The sequence below is a fragment of the Colletes latitarsis genome, chromosome 1 (genome assembly GCF_051014445.1).
Source record: "Colletes latitarsis isolate SP2378_abdomen chromosome 1, iyColLati1, whole genome shotgun sequence".
In the NCBI taxonomy this organism is placed as follows: domain Eukaryota; kingdom Metazoa; phylum Arthropoda; class Insecta; order Hymenoptera; family Colletidae; genus Colletes; species Colletes latitarsis.
Window position 1 is genome coordinate 36149233 of NC_135134.1, and position 16156 is coordinate 36165388.

Below are 16156 nucleotides of genomic sequence, written 5' to 3' on the forward strand. Positions count from 1 at the left end.
CTCTTATTATAATGCGAAAAAGACTGATTGTTGGTTCCTAATTAGATAATTAGATTTTTAGAAAACAAGACAAGGGTTACACAGACCTTATAATCGTCCCATTTTAATTATTTATACCTTAAAAAGTATTGAATATCTACATCTAAGGGATCAAAAGGGATCGCCCTACTATCATTCTGTAAAAGCACGTTAAAATCAAAGTCGGATAGTTCCTGTTCTTCCCTTGTAAATTGAATCAGATTAAACTTAATCTCTCGAATCAAGTTCTAACTGGTGTTATTCGATCGCAGGCACATCAAGCCGAGGAAGAAGGTCTGGGTGACACGGTGATCTTGCTCCAGGCGTACTTGGGTTTGGCCTGGACCGTTGGTTGCGTAGCCTTTGGACTCCTGGTGGTCCATCGCAGCGTGGAATGCAGGATAGCACGACAGTATCTGACGCAAGCAGCAGTGTTCGTATGCGGACTCTGCATCCTGGCCCTCACCGCCGTTCGAGGAAATTATCACGGATACGTCATGTTTGCGTGGATTTATGGTAGAATATACACTCTTGTTAACATTGAAAATATCAAACGATAAAAAGATCCATCTACAATTTCGTAAACGTAAATTACCAATACGGGCAAATATTATTGTCTGACACTAGTCAAAGATTTGAGGTTTTCATAATCCTCGTCGTCTTTCTGGAGAAGTTACTAATAAGGATACAGACCAGTAAATTATATACTGAGTGTAATAAGGTACACTCCAGTAAAATAAAACTAAACTTTGCCAATTTAAAATTTATATCTTTTATTCAATAATTCTGCTAGTGGATCTCAAGTGTCCAACCTTGTAAACATCGTTTGACTTCAGTTTCTTTGTAATAAGGTCTTCGAAGAACTGATAATTCGTAATCAATCGCCTAAAATCTTAGATAGTACATATTAATGCATCAGTATTACTCATCTCCTGGGTTGCATTCAATGCAAATCACACTAAGCCATGATCTACATGTATACAAGGATTAAGTGGGAGAGATATACAGGGTGTTCGGCCATCTCTGGGAAAAATTTGAATGGGAGATTCTAGAGGCCAAAATAAGACGAAAATTAAGGATACTAATTTGTTGATTGAGGCTTCGTTATAGAAATATTTTCGACCTCATAATATATTTTCGGTAAAGAATTTCTTCCTCGAAAGTGCTTAGGAATTTGAGGGCATGTGTATTGACCAAAAATGATTGTAATTGACCGCCACAACCAAAAATAATTTTTCCAGAACGATTTGAAATTTTTTTTTTCGCCGAAAAATTTAGGCACCTACCCCCTGTCGATTTTTCCTAAAAATTCGTTTTTGATTTTTAGTAATTTTGTTTGGCGGCCTACAGAAAAGTTGTCTAATACTTTTTTGTAGGTATCTATGAGCACCACTTCAGAAAAAAGTTTCATTGAAATATATTCGCTATTGTAGGAGTTATGGACGTTTGAAAATTGGACCATCTTTATGGGGTTTCTCTTATTTCCCGGAGTCAAGAAACAACTTTTCGAATATTTCTGGAATTTCTACATATTCTACACTAAAATACGTGTAATTTGCTTTTTTAAACATTAAAATCGTCCAATCCGTTCAGAAGTTATGACGTTTTAAAGATATGCATGGAATTTTAGGGAAGCATTTCTGGCCTCACATTAGATTTTTGGTAAACAATTTTTTTCTCGAAAATGCGTAGGATTTTGGGGTATGTATAATGACCAAAAATGATTGTAATTGCCCCCTGTAATTAAATATAATTTTTTTAGTATGATTTGAAATTTTTTAATTTCGTCTAAAAAATTTAGTACCTACTCGAATTTTTTTCTCGAAAGTAGATAGGATTTTGGAGGTATGTGTATTTAACAAAAATGATTGTAATTGACCGCCACAACCAAAAATAATTTTTCCAGAACGATTTGAAATTTTTTAATTTTGTCGAAAAATATGTCCACCTTTCAGAATTTTTTTCTCGAAAATGCGTAGGATTTCGAGGGTGTGTCTATTCACCAAAAATGATTTCAATTGATTCCCCTAGCTAAAAATAATTTTGTTAGAACGATTTGAAATTTTTTTTTCTCGCCAAAAAATTTTAGCACCCGTCGATTTTTCTTAAAAATTCGTTTTTTATTTTTAATAAATTTGTTTGACGTTGTACGGAAAAGTTATCTGATACTTTTCTATAGGTAACCTTGACCACTACTTCAGAAAAAACTTTCAATGAGATACACTCACTATTGTAGGAGTTATGGTCGTTTAAAGTTTGAACCATTTTTATGGGGTCTTTCTCACTTCACGGTGTTAAGGAGCAACTTTTCGAATTTTCTTGGAATTTCTACATATTCTTCACTACAATATGTGTTGTTTGCCTTTATAAACATTAAAATCCTCCAATCCGTTCAGAAGTTATGATATTTTAAACATTTGCATGAAATTTCGAGGAAGCATTTCTGGTCAGAAATTATATTTTCGTTAAAGAATTTTTTCCTGGAAAGTGCGCAGGATTTCAAGGGTATATGTATTGACCAAAAATGATTGTAATTGACTCCTGTAACCAAAAATAATTTTTTTATAATGATTTAAAAATTTTTTAATTTCGCCTAAAAAATTCAGTACCTACTCGATTTTTTTTCTCGATAATGTGTAGGATTTCGGGGGTATGTCTAGTCACCAAAAATGATTATAATTGACCTCCGCAACCAAAAATAATTTTTTCAGAATAATTTGAAATTTTTTAATAACTTTTTAACGAAGCCTCAATCACGGAATTGATATTCTTGATTTTCGTCTCATTTTGGCCTCAAGAATCTCCCATTAAAATTTTTCCCAAATGTGGCCGAACACCCTGTATAATGAAAATTGTGAGTAAGCGTAATTTCTTTTTGGTAATTTGAAATGATAGCTTTGCAACCCAAGATAATAAATTAGTGAAATTAACGTTGTTACAGCTGTTATTTGTCGTTTTCATCAGGTTCATATTGTGTGGTTCTATTTCTTCATTTAATTTAAAAATGAATAATGAAAAGAATTGAATAAAATATTTCCAGAGTACACAATTTTCAAGAGTATACAATTTTACTGGAAAAAATTGAAATCAAAGCATTGGGGCATCTTACACTTGTGTGGTTCTATTTCTTCGTAAAATTTAAAAATGCTTAATAAAAAGAATTGAGTAAAATATTTCCAGAGTATACAATTTACAAGAGTATACAATTTTACTAGAAAAAATTGAAATCAAAGCATTGGGGCATCTTACACTTGTGTGGTTCTATTTCTTCGTAAAATTTAAAAATGCTTAATAAAATGAATTGAGTAAAATATTTCCAAAGTATACAATTTTCAAGAGAATACAATTTTACAGGAAAAATTGAAATCAAAGCATTGGAGCATCTTTTAGACCTGAATTAAATATGTCTCTAATGTCGTAGGTCTCACCATTATAAAATTTCACGAGCCGTCATTGATATAAATAATGTAAAACAGTCTAAAATTTTCGTTGTTAACGTATAAATATTAATTCTTTTAGAGAAAAGTAAAATGTACATTTCCTGCAGGTATCTTCTGCGGCGGTTACCACTACAGCCTCAAAATGTATACATACGAGAGAGTGAGAGCGAGGAACTTTGCAAGAACTTGGGGTTTCGTGCAGTGTTCCCAAGCCATACCGATCGCAATTGGAGTTCCAATTTCTGGTAATTAAACACGACTCACTACAAAAAAAAAGAAAACAATCAGAAAAAAATTGTACATATGAAGTAAAAATGAAGGATATAAATTTCATTTAACATTAGTCAATTTTCTCGAATGATTTTCAAACTTCATGAATGCTAAAATCTGCATGACGTATTTTGAATATTTTCATTAATTAAATTCTATCGCAAATTTTTAATTTTTTAATTTATTATTCGAGGTAATACGGATTTTAAAAAGCTGTCTTTCTATAAATCTAAAGGATTCTATTTTAAAAGAAATAGTCTGCATGTGTCTAAATGTACCCGGAGTTCGTTGAGCGTGGGTTAATATACTTCAAATTCACTAAAATCTATCATGTTAACAATGCAAATAATTTTACATCCCAACTTGCTGAACAAATATATTTTAATTTACTGCAACATTCTATGTAAATGAGCCTGCGAAGATTTTTTATTTAAATATATATATATTTGAAACTCGATAAGTAAATAAAATTATACTTAATTTAACAAACAAAAACAAGCTAACTTTTATACAATTTTACCTGATTTACAAAAAAAAGATATGTATATCAATGTTTTAAAAGTTATAAAAGGAGCTTATATCTTTAAATCATTTTGTTTTTAGTACGAATGATACTCTTAAGAAAAAGAATTGGTTTTAATTGTATTAATTCTCATTAACACATTAAACATTATGTTGATTCTTAAGGCTCGGCAATATAATATTAAAAAAATAATATTTTACAATTTATATAATATAAAACAATATACACTCTTAACATGGAATATTTATACAATGTAACATACAGTCTTTTAATGGATTTCGTTAAAACATTTTAAACAAACATGAGATTTTCTGCTCGTGCATTTACACGTAGCCTAAATGGAATGTAAAACAAAATTATCTCCATGTTTAAAGTGTTAAGTATCGCTCGAATGGAAACCTTCAAATTGATTTTCTCGAATTAGCATTTTGGCGTATGTGTCTTTAACGCCTCAGACGTTTTATTCAGCTTTTGATTGACTCATGCGTAGACAAAAATTACTCGACGTTATCCACATTCTACATACTTATCGTACCAAATACCTCTGAACTCGAAACTAATCTTTCTTTCTGCCAATAATACAAGGAATTATGGAAAAGTATAACCGCTCAGACGCAGGATCATATATTTTCCAGGATACATAAACGTCGGGTACGGTGGAAAGGCCGGATACTATTTCAGCTCGACCTGCGTTCTCGTTGGCAGTTTCACCCTCTTCTTCATAGATCTCCATAGAAGGAACTTATCGAGGCATAAGCATACCAGGTCTAACGGAACCAAACATCTCTGTATTTCGGACGCTTGTCCACAACGCCGAAGATTATCGTTCAGTCAAGAACCGGAAAACGATGGTCCACACGTAGCAGCTGCGGGGGCTGCTGCAGCTGCGCTTGTCCTTGGAACCGAAATTTCACCTCCTACAGGTAATCACTATCTAAATATGCAATTACACTATTCGACAAAAATATAAAATACTTTACATATTTCTATATTTTTTATATTTAAAAGAACAAAATATATTTATATTTCATAAAACAAGAAAAGCATGTAAAACTGATAGTTAGAGCTTTATATTTTGTTTCACTCGTTAGTTTATACAGGGTGTTCGGCCATCCCTGGGACAAATTTTAATGAGAGATTCTAGAGGCCAAAATAAAACGAAAACCAAGAATATCAATTTCTTGATTGAGGCTTATTTAAAAAGTTATTAAAAAATTTCAAATCATTCTGGAAAAATTATTTTCGGTTGCAAGGGTCAAGTTCAATCATTTTTGGTGGATAGACAAACCCCTAAAATCCTACGAATTTTCGAGAAAAAAATTCGAGGAGAAACTGGATTCTTTAGACGAAATTAAAAAATTTCAAATCATACTAAAAAAATTATATTTAGTTACAGGGGTAAATTACAAGCATTTTTGGTGAATAGACATACCCCTGAAATTCTACCCACTTTCGAGAAAAAAATTCGAGCAGGTACTGAAATTTTTAGACGAAATTAAAAAATTTCAAATCATACTAAAAAAATTATATTTAGTTACAGGGGGCAATTACAATCATTTTTGGTAATTATACATACCCCCAAAATCCTACGCATTTTCGAGAAAAAAATTGTTTACCAAAAATCTAATGTAAAGCCAGAAATGCTTCCCTGAAATTCCATGCATATCTTTAAAACGTTATAACTTCTGAACGGATTGGACGATTTTAATGTTTAAAAAAGCAAACTACACGTATTTTAGTGTAGAATATGTAGAAATTCCAGAAATATTCGAAAAGTTGTTTCTTGACTCCGGAAAATAAGAAAAACCCCATAAAGATGGTCCAATTTTCAAACGTTCATAACTCCTACAATAGTGAGTGAATCTCATTGAAATTTAGTCTGGTAGTAGAGCTCATGGGTAGCTACAAAAAAGTATTAGACAACTTTTCTGTAGGGCGTCAAAGAAAATTACTAAAAATCAAAAACGAATTTTTAGGAAAAATCGATTGGGGGTAGATGCTGAAATTTTTCTGCGAAATTGAAGTTTTAAATTGTTCTGAAAAAATTATTTTTGGTTGCAATGGTCAATTACAATCATTTTTAATCAATAGGCATACCCCCGAAATCCTACGCACTTTCGAGAAAAAAATTCCTTACTGAAAATCTAGTATAAGACCAGAAATGCATCCCTGAAATTTCATACGAATCTGTAAAACATCATAACTCCCGTACGGATTGGAGAATTTTAATGTTTCAAAAGGCAAACTACATGTATTTTAGTGAAGAATATATGGAAATTCTAACAATGATGGAAAAGTTGTTCCTTAACCCCGTAAAGTGAGAAAAATCCCATAAAAATGATCCAATTTCAAACGTTCATTACTCCTACAATAGTGAGTGAATCTCATTGAAATTTAGTCTGGTAGTAGAGCTCATGGGTAGCTACAAAAAAGTATTAGACAACTTTTCTGTAGGGCGTCAAAGAAAATTACTAAAAATCAAAAACGAATTTTTAAGAAAAATCGATTGGGGGTAGGTGCTGAAATTTTTCGGCGAAATTGAAAAATTTTAAATTGTTCTGGAAAAATTATTTTCGGTTGCGGGGGTCAATTACAATCATTTTTGGTAAATACACATAACTCCGAAATCCTACGTACTTTCGATATAATATAAAATATTGGAACTTTAAACGTTAATAACTTTTTAACGAAGCCTCAATGATCAAATTGGTATTCTTAATGCTCGTTTTATTTTGGCCTCTAGAATCTCCCATTACAATTTTTCCCAGGGTGGCCGAACACCCTGTATTTCCATATATCGATAGTAATATTAGGATGTCGTAATTTTATGTAACTAAACAATTTCAAAAAATTCAGGAAAAACACCTTTTACTTTTCCTGTACGCAAAAACTAAAATTTAAAAAAAGATTAACAAATCAAGATCGTTTTGTGTAGTATTTGTAATAATTTATTTTAATGTTTGAAAAGTTTCTCTTTAATATGTGGCTATCTCTTAGCTGGGTTTAGCCTTAAAATAGAATTGATTTTCGACCCTCGCGTCAAGGCAGTTACCGGGCTCTATTTTTCGTCATAAATCGAGGAGCTACTGTGTCTCGTAACACAGAGTGAAAACTGTTATCGTACTTTAACGATGACGAAATAAAATTGAGATTTAATCGAAATTAAAAGAGTCGAACAACATGTAATCTAATCATATTTATCACGATATGGTAACATGTAATTAAACCGTTAATACGCTGTAAGTACACAGTAATAACTGTCTAATAGTGGTGTAATTATAAACTGTTTAATTACTGTGTAATTACTCCACATGATACTGTAATTGTAGTACTGTAGGAAATCAGTTCTGTTGATTAATCAAAATACCCATGAGTAGACGTATAAATGCATATTTTTATAGGAAGTAGATAAAAAAGCACAACTTATCGTTAAACCGAAATTTCACCTTCCACAGGTAATCACTATCTAAATATGCAATTACACTATTCGACAAAAATATAAAATACTTTACATACTTCTATCTTTTTTATATTTAAAAGAACAAAATATATTTATATTTTATAAAACGAAAAAAACACGTAGAACTAAAACTTAAAGCTTTCTATTTTGTTTCAATCGTTATGTTTCCATATACCGATAGCTATATTAGGATGTCGTAATTTTATGTAACTATACAATTTTAAAAAGTTCAGGAAAAACACTTTTTACTTTTCCTGTACGCAAAAACCAAGATTTAAAAAATGATTAACCTTAAAATCGTTTTGTATAGTACTTGTAATAATTAATTTTAATCTTTGAAAAATTGAGCTTTCTCTTTAATACGTGGCTGCTTCGTAGCTGGGTTTAGCTTTAAAATAGAATTGATTAACAGGCTCTAATTTTCGTCATGAATCGAGGAGCTACTGCGTCTCGTAACACAAAATGAAAACTGTTACCGTACTCTAACGATGACGAAATAAAATCAAGATTTAATTGTGACAAATAACATTTTGTCGCAGGTGAGATGATCGACGCAATTTCCCCGGAGAAACCCGAGCTGACCTGTATCTCCGAGGAGGGAATTGCCGACATGGATCTCCCGGACAACGTGCTCGAGGATCTCGATTATATCGGTGACTGTATAACCTCGTGTAACAAGGTCGAGAACTATCTGATGCTCTCGGAGTTCGAGAACAATCTGATCGCCGAGATGCCGATCATTACTGATCGTCGAGGTCGAAGGTGGTCCCTGGCGCGTTCCAAGGGCAGCCGTACAAACTTTGAACGACCGATGGCAGTTCAACCGTCGATCGAAGAAACCAATTCCAAACCGAAATGGCACGTCACGAATGTGCCTCCTAGTAATAGGGTGATCACAGTGATCGACGAAGCCAGCGCGTAACACGATCCTGGGATCGCGATGTAAAGGTGAACCCAAAAGATCTATCGTAACTAGTGGAAGGTGTTGTTTTTTCTCAATGTATAGTTTGACAAATTCTATTAGATCCCCGAGGGAATGGCTGAATTGAGTATCTGTGGATGTTTAAAGCAAGATACGAATTATTATTGTATTTAGGGGTTGAGACAATTGTCTAAAAAACTCCGATTTCGTTAATTCCATTAATAAAAAAATCAATTACAAGTTTTTGCATTTTTGCACGAATGAACGCAGTTGAAAAGTTATTTATTAACATTCGTAATATAATTTGGATAGTAGAAGGTAAACATTTCGTTTAACCGATAGAATTTTTTAGGAAAAATTTACTATGAAAAAGAAACATTAAATTCTGTAATTTATACGTCAAATTATTCGTATAAAAGTTCATTTAATTCTACATTTTGTCATTTTCTACAATTAAGTGTAACTGAATTACCAAGGAAGCATTAAATTCATAATAAGCTCTTTCATAATGTTAATCAAGTCACTAAGGAACGGATTAAATCAGGCTTTTCGAATTTCGAAAAATTCCATGTAATAAAGGAAATACGAGATTATAGGATACGAATTGAAATCGTATAAAAATGTCACTATTGAGAAACTACGTACAAAAGAGGCCTAGTCCCTACGAACACATGGTGGGGGACGGAGTGGGGCCATTGTTTCCCAACCCTGGGATCTTTTCTAATTTGTCGAGTTGTACATTTACAGTTACTTTCTTCGAATTTGTACCGTACTACTTTGTAGATATATAAAGTGATTTTGAGCCATGAATTTTTGGACAACGAACGAATTGGTTTTCGATACGAAGGATATTATTGTGCAAGTATATAGTATGAATTGAAGACCGATTAAAAGATGATTAACCGGTCGCGTATTTAGCAGCACGACAGAGATGGGCAGAATTTTATTGCAATAATAGATGAATGAAAACTGAGTATAACGATTCGAAATGACGTATAATACGATTGTAATTTTTATATATCTTTTATTTGTTATTCGAAATTTTGATCCGCACCAGAATTTTGTTCGTCTCTGTTGCATTATTTAGACTTGGAAAGAAGCGAGAGGAATTGATTTATTTATGTTATCATCGCGCTGCCTTTAAAATTCATCTTGTTTGTTCCTGTTTGATTTAAGGTACTGTTAGAAATGGTATTAGCGATAGTTTGTGAACAGTGGCGACCTAATCTATACAGCGTTCAGCATTCGATGAGGGCGTAAGATTCCAGTAAAGGTCGCTTAATTCACGGTGCAATTAAGGACAATAACGTCGGCTTTCGACGAGAGGAACCACGGAAACGTTCCGTCCACAGGGGAGTAACCTCGACTCGCGTCGGCGTATTTGTTTAAGCTTCGTGCCAGTTCACTGCCACGCGTAGATGCACGGGTTGAACGATCACCGATTTACACATACGCAAAAATAAATAACCAACCCGGAACTTCGCTATTTATTTTTGCAAAAATTTCGTTTAAATTTCCATTCAGAAAGCGAAGTTCCAAGTTAAAACCAAGTAAAATGTAAATAAAATTCTACTGATTTAACAAAGATGGAGTGTTCATTATCGAAATTATTAGCTGCTTACAGTGATTTAAAAAGATACATTTAATTTTCTCGACAAAAAATATATTTTTAAATTAATTCTAAAATAAGAAAGTCTTCCAAGAAAATAAATTTTATTCATTGACAACGTAAACGTTCTCTATCAATTTATTGATCACCTTCAGATACGTTACAAATAAAAGATAATTAATAATTTCTTTCTTATAGGTATCCTTTGTTTATGATATATCTGATATTGACCAATAAACAGGCTGAAAATGGTGATGTTGAAATTAAAAACTGATAAACTAGAATTAATTTAAAAAGTAAGCAAAATATAGAAGCTTCTAATTTTAAAAATATACGGAGTGTTCGGCCACAACTGGGAAAAATTTTAATGGGAGATACTAGAGGCCAAAATAAGACGAAAATTGAGGTTTTGTTAAAAAGTTATTAACAATTAAATTCAAAAATTTCAAATCGTTCTGGAAAAATTATTTTCAATTACGGGGGTCAATTATAATCATTTTTGGTGAATAGACACACCTTCGAATTCCTACACAGTTTCGAAAAAAAAATTCGTGTAGGTGGACAAATTTTTCGACAAAATTAAAAAATTTCAAATCGTTCTGGAAAAATTATATTTAAATGCGGGGGTCAATTACAATAATTTTTGGTCATTACACATACCCCCGAAATTCTACGCACTTTCGAGAAAAAAATTCGAATAGGCGGTGAAATGTTTCGACAGAATTAAAAAATTTCAAATCGTTTTGGAAAAATTATTCTCGATTGCAGGAGTCAATTACAATCATTTTTGGTGAATAGACATACCCCCGAAATCTTGCGCATTTTCGAGAAAAAAATTCAGTACAGGCAGAACTTTGAACGTTAACAACTTTTTAACGAAGCCTCCATCAACAAATTGGTATTCTTGATTTTCGTCTTATTTTGGCCTCTAGAATCCCCTATTAAAATTTTTCCCAGGGGTGGCCGAACACCCTGTATTTAGATATTTAATTATACCATTTTAAAATGTGTGTTTTATTAGAAAATCTGACAAAGATGAACTCTTAATCTCGTCGTTTCCTGTAAATAAAATACTCAAAGAAGAGAATGTCTTTAAGTGTACTAGATCAAAAGTCATTTTATAAGTTTTAAAAATCGATATCTTTTAGACTAATAATGTTGTCTGTAACATATTGATGAACGTGCATTATTTCTTCGCCAATTAAATTATTATAAATGTATCTCTTGTGGATAAATTATTTGCATAATCGTTGAATGGGACATTTCTGATTTTTCGTCTTGAAATAACTAAGGAAAACTTCTATAGGTCAATGAATTTTTGCCGATAAAAATATTTTCTATTTCTATTCATTTCTGCGGGAAATATCGAGACCTTTAAGCTATAGCTAATTTAATTTACGCTTAAACCTGCAGTAAGTTGAGTGCAATTTGAAACAACACTGAAATCGAATATGAATTAGAGAACTATTGTTCGAAGAACTATGAGTTCGATTGTCATATAACGGAAATTAAACTCGATAATTGTGAAACTTTGAAATGAGAAATCGTGATCGTTTAATTCCTGTCGATGTATAAACCGTGACCTAGAGTCTTCTTTGAAGCGAGATCGGTTAAATTAAAGGTCGATGCTTACATGTAGGCGAAGCTAGCTGAAGGTATTGAAACTAGTCCAATCGAAGCTCGTATGCAACGATAAGCGGTATAGTATAACGACACAAGTATGTAGCCAGATACAAGAATTTATCTTTGTACCGTCGTTCGAGACATTTTGAGAGCTTTTCGACGAGCAGCGTTTCTCTTCGGCGATTGAATGAGCCGCGGACGGTACAAGGTCCAGAGATAACTATTTATATATAAAACTATTTATATTAGTAATTACAGACACATGTCATGTACATAGACACACTCACTTATATGTATACGTGGTAATAAGCGTATACGCATGCGTGTGGTAATACGATCTAGATTATTATTAAGGTGCTCTGGATTAATCATGTTTGAAAAATTTGCAAGAAATTCGGTATTGGAAATGAAACAATTGAAACAAATCGGATTAATGTTGAAATAAAAATTGTTACCCTTAAAATTGAATAATTTTATTCGTTGGAATCGATGTAATTTCGTGAAAAAAGATTATTGGAAATCGTGAATATTGAGAAAGGAGATTTGGAATATTTAAAAAAAAATAATCCAGTCATCAAATATTTTTAATTAACGGTGCTTCACGTTTGCAAAATATAAAACGAGCAACATTTTAAGTTGCGTTCGTCGTATCGTCGTTACCAGTACGATAACACGAGACAACTAGTCGACCGCGTTGCGTAAACAAATATGTACAAGGAACAATAATTTACGAATGGCCGTTTATCCCGCGGAATACAGCAAAAACGAGCAACACCGAACAAACTGCCTATATTGTAATACTGTAACGTTGTTAATACAAAAATGTGATTTTACCAACTACCTCGTTCTACTATTTTCTCTTTGCGCGTTATCTTCAAAACCTAAAAAGCTAATAAGAACGAAATGTGCAACGTACACAGAATCAATTCGCTGGCGTGCACTATAATAACTGGACTGCGGATGTTTATGCATTTATGGGAAATTTTAATTCTCAGAAAACTATAGAATGCACTAAATATGCAAAAATATAAGAAATACTTAAAGTAAGATACGAATTATTATATTTAGGGGTTGGGACAACCCTCTACGAAGCTCCCATTTCATTAATTCTATTAATAAAAATATTAATTTGCATAAAAATCCACAGTCTATCAATAACATTTGTTCCCGCGAACAATAATAAAGGGGCAATTTTCGTGATATCCATAATGGAACAAAATAAACAATTTATTCACTGATCAATTAAACTGTGTAGTGCAGTCTATATGAAATTCATCAAACCCAACTATGTTTCCCTTCGTTAACCTACTTTATACCTGTACATTCCTTCGCAATTACCTCGATGGAGCTGAAATATCGCCGGCAGCACACTTTTACCGGCATTAATTTTAACGTAGCTTTAATTTCGGTTTACAACTTTCCAATGCCATAAAACAAATATTCTTATACGCATGTTGCAATGCGTGTTACATTTTTTTGTAAGTATTGGAGTCTTTGTTACTCGTTTATCAATGGCAAATAAAGATTGTAATTTGAGGAGTCTCTCCAAATAAAGGAGTGGTGAGATCACTTTTACATGAGACGCAAAACTTAGAAGAGAAACAAATAAAAAACCGAAGTTAGTTGGTGTCGCGTGAAAATTGATGATAAATCTAAATCAAAGGTCAAAACATTTATTATAAATGATAATATGCTTGAAGTTACTAATATCTTATTCGTTATAAACATTATTTTTATTGTTATATTCTTCCTACTTTGTTACTCCCAGCCCTATTCCAAAACTTTTGGTTATTATATCATTTCATGATTTTTCATTGATAAATTTATTGTTTGATTATACAATACAAAAGAATTTTATATTACAATTTTATATTGCATGGAAAAGAATAAAATAAATACAATTTCCAATATACAGGATGTTCGGCCACCACTGGGAAAAATTTCAATGGGAGATTCTAGAGGCCAAGATAAGACGAAAATCAAGAATATCAATTTCTTGACTGAGGCTTTGTTAAAAAATTATTAAAAAATTAAATTAAAAAATCTCAAATCACTCTCAAAAAATTATTTTTGGTTGTGGGGGTCAATTACAATCATTTTTTGTGAATACACATGCTCCTGAAATCCTACCCACTTTCGAGAAAAAAATTCAAGTAGGTACTGAAATTTTTAGACGAAATTAAAAAATTTCAAATCATACTAAAAAAATTATATTTAGTTATAGGGGTTAATTACAAGCATTTTTGGTGAATAGACATACCTCTGAAATCCTACCCACTTTCGAGAAAAAAATTCGAGTATGTACTGAAATTTTTAGACGAAATTAACAAATTTCAAATCATACTAAAAAAATTATATTTAGTTACAGGGGTCAATTACAAGCATTTTTGGTGAATAGACATACCCCTGAAATCCTACCCACTTTCAAGAAAAAAATTCTTTACCGAAAATTTGATGTGAGGCCAGAAATGCTTCCCTGAAATGCGAATCGTTAAAATATCATAACTCCTGAAGGGATTGGAGGATTTTAATGTTTCGAAATGCAAACAACGCGTATTTTGGTGAAGAATGTGAAGAAATTCCAAAAATGTCGGAAACTTATTACTTAACCCCGTAAAGCGAGAAAACCCCCATACAAATCGCCCAATTTTCAAACGGCTGTAACTCCTGTATTAGTGAATGGATTTGATTAAAATTTAGTTTGGAAGTAGAGCTCATGGATACCTACAAAAAAGTATTACACAACTTTTCTGTACAGCGCCAACCAAATTTATTAAAAATGAAAAACAAATGTTTAAGAAAAATCGATAGGGGGCAGGTGCCTAAATTTTTCGGCGAAAAAATATTTTTAATCATTCTGAAAAAATTATTTTCGGTTGCAGGGATCAATTACAATCATTTTTGGTGAATACACATACCCCCAAAATCCTACGCATTTTCGAGAAAAAAATTCAGAAAGGTGTCGACGAAAATGAAACATCTGCACGAATTTTCATGCGAATCTTTAAAACATCATAACTTCTGAACGGATTGGAGGATTTTAATGTTAAAAAAAGCAAACTACGCGTATTTTGGTGGAGAATATGTACAAATCGTAAAAATATTCGAAAAGTTGGTCCTTGACCCCGCAAAATGAGAGAAACTCCATAAAAATGGTCAAATTTTCAAACAACCATAACTCCTACAATTGTGAATATATTTCAATGAAACTTTTTTCTGAAGTAGAGCTCATGGGTACCTACAAAAAAGTATTAGATAATATTTCCGTACAGCGTCAAACAAATTTATTAAAAATAAAAAACGAATTTTTAAGAAAAATCGACAGGGGGTAGGTGCTGAAATTTTTCGGCGAAATTGAAAAGTTTCAAATCACTCTGGAAAAATTATTTTCGGTTGCGAGGGTCAATTACAATAATTTTTGGTGAATAGACCTACTCCTGAAATCCTACCTACTATCTAAAAAAAAATTCAGTACTGGCAGAACTTTAAACGTTAATAACCTTTTAACGAAGCCTCCATCAACAAATTAGTATTCTTGATTTTCGTCTTATTTTGGCCTCCAGAATCTTCGATTGAAATTTTTCCCAATGGTGATCGAACACCTTGCATGTATAGGTATAGAGGATATTAATAATTAAATTAGGAAATTCTATTGTTTCGGATATATTCGCCAAAGAAAGACGGGAACAGAAGTTCCTTTTGCTTTTCGAGAAGGAAAGAATATTTTTTATCTATAATAAATAATAGATAGCATGCTGAAAGAAATTAATTGGAATTACAGAATAAGTTGCCGAATATCCCAATAGGATACGAGTGTACGTAAAACCCATAATGCGATTTCAATTACGAATCCTTGGTAGCCAGTATGTACATAGTTGAATGCGAATGTTTATTACGCGCATTGGCATGCGAGAATTATCGAACGCGGCCAACTGTGCATCAGCAACACTTTAGCGATAAATTCTAATTCGCTTTAGTCACGATCCAACCATAACACCGATTTAATCCTCGTTGACCAATACTTCCATGATTTACACATATAAACGCTACCTTTTTGGCATATACGATTTACCATTTTAAAAATTTGTAATAAAAATTCACGAAACACTCCACGGAAAGAATAGAGAATGTTAACGTAATACTGTACTTAATATTGAAATAAATCATTTTAAAATTTGAAAATCAACGATTACCATTTAATAAAAAATATGTAAAACAATTGCAACTCGAAACGTCGAGAAATTTCATTGCTATACCTAAGATTCATCTAATTCGTTTTAGTTTAATGTCT

At 32.2% G+C, this 16156-nt stretch overlaps 1 protein-coding gene across 1 annotated transcript in view; it reads left to right on the forward strand.

The window, feature by feature from the left end:
• Window positions 1-9106, forward strand: part of LOC143343082 (uncharacterized) — a 200262-nt gene extending 191156 nt beyond the window's left edge. The window contains exons 5-8 of the mRNA XM_076767625.1: window positions 291-534; window positions 3566-3703; window positions 4887-5174; window positions 8251-9106. Coding sequence (XP_076623740.1) covers window positions 291-534; window positions 3566-3703; window positions 4887-5174; window positions 8251-8633 — 1053 coding nt within the window. The 3' untranslated portion in view covers window positions 8634-9106. The remainder of the gene's footprint in view (window positions 1-290; window positions 535-3565; window positions 3704-4886; window positions 5175-8250) is intronic.
• The last annotated feature ends 7050 nt before the right edge of the window (window positions 9107-16156 follow it).